At 37.1% G+C, this 6,876-nt stretch overlaps 1 protein-coding gene across 1 annotated transcript; it reads right to left on the bottom strand.

Annotated features, from left to right (window-relative positions):
- Nucleotides 1-5,087: 5,087 nt before the first annotated feature.
- Nucleotides 5,088-6,143, bottom strand: LOC139864650 (L-type lectin-domain containing receptor kinase VIII.1-like). Its single transcript, XM_071853227.1, has one exon. It carries the CDS (start codon nucleotides 6,141-6,143, stop codon nucleotides 5,088-5,090), a length of 1,056 nt encoding a protein of 351 aa, XP_071709328.1.
- Between the last annotated feature and the right edge of the window lie 733 nt (nucleotides 6,144-6,876).

The following is a 6,876-nucleotide window of genomic DNA, read 5'->3' as shown; positions in this document are numbered from 1 at the left end:
GAGGTCACATTCGAAGCAACCATTAATGAGGAAACATGGGATGCAGAAGTTGGACTCTCTGTTGAAGCTGACATAGATGATCAAGCTCTTACAACAACTTTAAAGTCAAAAATAAACTACAAAGATGATTGGATCATCGATTCTGGGTGCTCAAATCGTATGACCAATGATGGGACGAAGCTGCAAGAAATGGAGGACTACAAAGGAAAGAGAGTCGTGTTGACAGTCAACAATTCAAGGTTGTCTATTTCTCACCTTGGAAAGACAATAATTCCAAGTGAAGGCGACTCTCATAAGCTCCAACTCGAGAAGGTGTATCTTGTCCCTGGCCTAAAGAAGAATTTACTATCAGTACCACAATTGACAGCAGAAGGGAATTATGTGCTCTTTGGACCAGAAGATGTGTCCGTATTCAAGAGAGTGAAGGTGGTTGGCAATCCAATTATGCAAGGAAGAAGAATAGAGTCGGTCTATGTACTATATGCTGAAACAGCATATGTGGATAAGACTCGAAAGAATGAGACTGCTGATCTTTGGCATAAACGTCTTGGGCATGTGGGCTACAACAAGTTAAAGGAGATGATGGTGAAACACATAGTAAATGGGCTTCCTCAAATTGATATCCGAACAAATACAATATGTGCTGGATGTCAATTTGGAAAAGCTCACCAATTGCCATTCAAGGAGTCACAACATCAGTCCAAGACGCCACTAGAGCTCATACACTCAGACGTCTTTGGCCCAGTGAAAAAAACATCACTTAGAGGAATGAAGTATATGGTGACATTCATTGATGACTTCTCAAGGTATGTGTGGGTTTATTTCATGAAGGAAAAGTCGGAGACTTTTCAGAAGTTTAAAGAGTTCAAGAAGAAGATAGAAAGTGAGCTCAATAATAAGATTAGGTGCTTACGCACAGATAATGGAGGAGAATATTTATCGACTGAGTTCAATATCTATCTTGAGAAGCACAAGATTAGAAGACAATTAACTTATCCCAATACTCCACAACAGAATGGAGTCGCTGAACGCAAGAATTGTCACCTTGCTGAAACTTGTAGAAGTATGCTTCATGGTAAGAATGTGCCAGGAAGATTTTGGGCTGAATGTATGAGAACGGCATCATACGTGATAAATAGGCTTCCACAAACAAAGTTGGGGCATATTTCACCGTATGAAAGATTATGGAAGATCAAGCCAACCGTCAACAATCTCAAGGTTTTTGGATGTGTATGCTACGTCTTCGTACTAGATCACCTACGAAGAAAATTTGATAAGAAGGCAATCCGATGCATTTTTGTCGATTATGATGAATCAAGAAAAGGATGGAGATGTTGTGATCCAAATACTGGAAAATGCCATACTTCAAGAAATGTGGAATTTGATGAATCTTCTTCATGGTGGTCACCTCAAAAGATAGAGCTTCCAGAATCTCATGGATTAGAAGAAGTTCCAGAAGAAAAAGAAGAACGTAAAGAGCAAATAGTGGATCCAACTAAAGAAGGAGAAGAGTCGTACTCTAAGGAAACGAGTCCATGGAAAACTGGTGTGCATCAATCTGTATTCGAGGAGGTTCGTCCAAGCCAAATGGATGTCAAGGAGCATGTACAAGAATTATGGAGATCAACAAGACCGAGGCAACCTAATCCAAGGTATGCCAATGCTGCTCATGTGGATGAATCAATAAATACTGAGCCTTCCACTTATGAAGAAGCAGCACAAAGTCGAGAGTGGCAGAAAGCGATAGAAGAAGAAATTAATGCACTAACAGAAAATCAGACATGGAATTTAGTTCCAAAGCGAAAAGATGTGAAACCAATATCTTGTAAGTGGGTTTACAAGGTGGAGACTCGATCCGATGGCTCCATTAAAAGGTATAAAGCTCGACTTGTTGCTCGAGGTTTTTCGCAACAATATGGGCTAGATTATGAAGAAACATTTAGTCCGGTGGCGAAAATCACAACAATTCGAGCTCTACTAGCTTTAGCCGCTAGCAAATCTTGGAAGCTGTGGCAGATGGATGTCAAGAACGCTTTCTTACATGGAGAACTTGACAAAGACATTTATATGGATCAACCAAGAGGCTTTGAGAACAAAATCCATCCCGAGCATGTCTGCAAATTAAAGAAAGCACTATACTGCTTGAAGCATGCTCCAAGAGCTTGGTACGAGAAGATTGGCGAGTTCTTGGTACAAAGTGGTTTCACAGTTGCTCTTTCAGATTCTAGTTTATTTGTGAAACAAGATCAAGAAAAACTAGCCATAGTGCTAGTATATGTAGATGACTTAATCATCACGGGAGATCACTATGAGGAGATCCAAAGAACAAGAGAGAATCTGTCTATCAGATTTCATATGAAGGAGCTTGGAGAACTCAAACATTTTCTTGGACTCGAAATAGAGCGAAAAGGAGAAGGATTATTTCTTGGACAACAAAAATATGCGCGAGATATTTTACAGAAGTTCGGGATGCTTAATTGCAAACCCATCTCAACTCCTATGGAGCCAAATATAAAACTACGAGCAGATGAAGGAAAAAGTCTTCAAGATGTTACCATGTATCGAAAGTTGGTCGGAAGTCTTATTTATCTCACACTAAGCCGGCCAGATATATCTTATGCAGTTGGAGTGGTTAGTCGATACATGAGCAATCCGAAGAAGCCTCACCTTGATGTTGTACGACGCATCTTAAGGTATGTTAAAGGTACTATTAACTTTGGCATTTTATATAAGAGAACAAAAGAATGTCGGGTGACTTGATATTGTGACGCCGATTACGCTGGAGACTATGATACACGACGGTCAACAACTGGATACATGTTTAGTCTTGGATCAGGAGTAATATCATGGTGCAGCAAGAGACAACCAACAGTATCCTTGTCAAGCACTGAAGTAGAATATCGATCGGCATCATCAGGAACACAAGAAATTACATGGTTGAAACAACTAATGGAAGATCTTCATCAATCAACAGATTATCAAGTAAATCTTTTTTGCGATAACCTATCAGCTATACGACTAGCAAAGAATCCAGTCTTTCATGCAAGAACAAAACATATAGAAGTGCACTATCATTATGTTCGCGAGAAGGTCCTTGAAGGGAAAATCAAGATGATGCCAACAAAGACAGATGAACAGGTTGCAGATATATTCACCAAGAGCCTAAGTAAACCGAAGTTTACAAAATTCAGAGAAGCACTTGGAATGGTCTGCAAGACATCGTTGGAAGAAAATTTGCATTGAGGGTGAGTGTTAAAATACAATGCAAATTTGGTATTAGTAGATGTATATATGTAAAAAATATCTAGATATTAATATGTATAAGAAAATATCTAGAATTTAGAATATGGTAGGAAAAATATAGAAATTTGTATTTGATAGGAAAAATCTAGATATTTGTATGTGTAGAAAATATCTAGATATTTATCCATAGAAATATCTAGTTTCTAGAATGTTCCATGGGTAGTATAAATATGGGTGATGAGTAGTTCATTTGTGTAAGGTGTGAGTAAGTGAAGTGTGAAGTAGAGAAGAAGTAAGAAGTGAAGAAGAGTTAGAAGTAGAAGTTGTGAAGAAGTAAGAGTGTGAGTTGAGTCCATAATATTGTAAATGTATTTTGTATTAATAAAAGTGTTCTTTGTTAAGTTTCCCGGTTAAGCCTTAGTTTGTGTTTAAGTTCTTAGTGCACTTGTGTTGTTCTTATTATATGGTCGGCTCTGCCGCCTAAGTGATACATGGTCGGTTATACCGCCTAAATGATATATGGTCGACACTGTCGCCTAAGTACTATTGTGCACTAAGAATTCATAAAATTAAAGGCTAATCAACGTCAAAGTGTTGGTGTAGTGAGTCTAGTATAGTCTAGATCCTCTATAGTGGGTGTGTTGGGCTCGTCAAAACTTTCAACAGAACCTGAAGGAATTAGAGATATTTGAAATTAGCTACTGCGACCTTCATTTGGAGTTTGTGCAACTAATGTTGGCCAAGTCACCCAAGTTGAAGAAGTTAAGCATACGGCTTCTTAGAGTAAAAACTGACGATGAGGTGTCAAATGTGTCAAGAATTCTACTACAATATCCACATGCATCACAATCTGTAGAAATAATTGTTGAGCCTTGCTAGTAACTGTGAGTTGCTTGCTACTTGTTTAGTTCTCATTTCTTGGTTAAACTTTTTATTATGTCAAGAGTCCAACTTTTTATTATGTCAAGAGTCCAACCAAACAGCCCTGTTGATGTCTACCTTTTCGTTGTTGCTGTTGTTTTTATTATTATCTTTTTTTCCATATATTACATCATGTAGGTACTGTGGGTTTTTTTTTTTTTTTTTTTTTTTTTTTTTGTAGCTATGGTTAAGTATTAATCTTGTTTTTCGTCGTTTAGGAGAATGCCTTATTATGTTTTTGTTAAGTATATCTAAATGTGACATCATGGGAATTGAGTTTGGAGTTTTTTTTTTTTTTTTTTTAAAAAAAAATTTAAAATGTGGCATCATGGAAATTGATTTTAAATTTATGTAGAAAACAGAAATCCTCGCCCTCCGTAATCGAATTCATGTGAGCAGCTCGCCATCCATGAGACCTTTAGCATCTTGAATTTTTAGATCCTGTTCAGTTGGAAACTTTAAACTATTACGTGCTTACGTGCTTTCTGGAACTCAGCTAAGTGATGGTTGGGTGAGGAGAACTGCAAAAGGTGTGTTATGTTTTCCTAGCGTCCCCTACCCTTCTTTTGCTGATAGTGTTTTTAGTGACAATATCCTCCTATGTTGTCATCTTTTAGTGACGCATCTTTTCGCATCTTTTCGCGACCAAAATTCCGGTAGGAGGACTTCTCATACGTATTTGCAGTGACCTTGTAACCATAGATAAGTACTCGAACCAAAATATAAATAAGAAAATTCACTATAAAAGAGTATATATACAATTAATTCAAGTAACTTTGTAAACATATAATAAACTTATAAACGTATTCTCTTGACTAAGTTTATCATTCTTCTAATAAAAAACACAACGTCTTGACTTTTAACTTATTTCACACTATGTGGTACGAAAATGTAAATAAAATATGAAATCACTCTAAAAAAAACTAAATACGATTATAAAATTGGTTGACCGAGCAGCAAAAGTTGTTGAAAACGATTTTGATGGAACCATTTTGCCAGTATGCAACTAGTGCTACAGAGATGGTGACCGCAACACCAATTACGGCCTTTACAACTAGGCTACACATCATGCCATGGCATTTGGTCTGTGTTGGTCCTGTTGGAGCTGCAATTAGTCCAGTTGGACTATATGAACCTGATACGATTGCAATCGATTTGGTTGGAGCCATGGACCGCCGTGGTGGGGACCACACTGGACCAAGTAATTGTGTTTGATCAAAAAATGAAGTGAAATTCCAAGAAATGATCCTGTGTATCTCCGTGCTTCCTTCAGTTGATCCAGAAAACCCAACAAACATGTTATTCTCCAAGTACTGATATAAATCTACTGTGACAGATAAAACTGGTTTTGTGGGTTTTATTTCACCGTACGAAATAAACACGTCCAATTGCTTGGTTGAGCCCGAATAATCTATCCAGGAATTCACCACCTTACCACTTCGTAAACTTAGTCCAATCACATCTAAATCCACAGCCTTCTTTGAAATCATTGAATTGATATTAAAACCAACATGATTTCCACTGACGTCATCGAATTCGAGATCTTGGAACGTATCGAATTCAACACAGACGTCACATGGTAAAATACCCAAATTTCCACCTGCATCACCAATTGCTTCATCATCACGTGTTATAACAAAAGCCAAACCACCACCAATTGAATTCGGGTTGAGTGTGGATATCGAAAATGAAAATGAAGTATTAAAACTGGCTGGGTTTTGTTTCCCGGTGTCTCGAAAGGTGACGGGTTTGTTGTAAAGAACTCGACCCGCAGCCGAATTCGGGACAAGGAGATCACTCGTTAACGTAATGGCGGTGATGTTATAGGTGTGGGCTTCACCTAAAAACTTCAAATCTTTTGGGTTAGGTGTTTGAAATGTGAGTGCATATACGGAAAGGAAAAGGTAAGAAAGCCAACATAATAGACTACATATCAAAACGATTGTAGTAATAATTTTTTTTAAAGCAACCGATACCATTTTTTGGATGAAAATGCTAGAGTTTGGAATGAAGCACGATATCTACATTTTAAGATATATATAGAGTTGGGGTTAAAGGTCTAAATGGAAATATACATACGGGTTTTATTATCATACTTGTGAATCTATAGATAGATTCTTTACATTATAAGGTACATTAAGATTTTTTTATATTGCATTATTGTCAATAAAATATTCATTATATTGCTAATTCAATGTGAATAGGACGTTAGATACAATTAGCCACGCAACTATGCTAAACTTACCACCTTTAACTTATAATATTTCTGTATTTAACTATAATAATACAAAAAGATTCTAAAAGGTGTGATCATGAAAAAAGAATTATTGAAATAACAGAAAATCTAATTCCAGAAAAGTAATTTTACCTGTGTGAAAAAGTCCAACTATTGTTTGTTTAGAACTTTAAAATTAATTACCAAAACCAAACGACCGGTTCTATGTCCTATATTTGGATAATTTGTCTTGTGTTACATCGGGTAAAGGTAGGAAGCAATGTATTTGTATGGAGCAGAAATGTGTAGGTTTTTGTCGGGGTTGAGTCACACATTCGAGTAAGTTTCGTAGAGCCCGAGGTGAGAAATTTTGGTTCTAAAGCTAACGGTAAGGCGAAGGTTTTACTTATAAAAGAAGCCGTCGGATAATTCGTTTTGTTTACAAGATTGTAGTGATGATGACGCACATGGGATGCGCTCCAGGTGGATGGGTGAAA

This window comes from Rutidosis leptorrhynchoides, chromosome 8 (assembly GCF_046630445.1).
Source record: "Rutidosis leptorrhynchoides isolate AG116_Rl617_1_P2 chromosome 8, CSIRO_AGI_Rlap_v1, whole genome shotgun sequence".
Classification (NCBI taxonomy): Eukaryota; Viridiplantae; Streptophyta; class Magnoliopsida; order Asterales; family Asteraceae; genus Rutidosis; species Rutidosis leptorrhynchoides.
The sequence above is the reverse complement of the archived record's forward strand: the minus strand, read 5'-3'. Positions and strand labels throughout refer to the sequence as shown.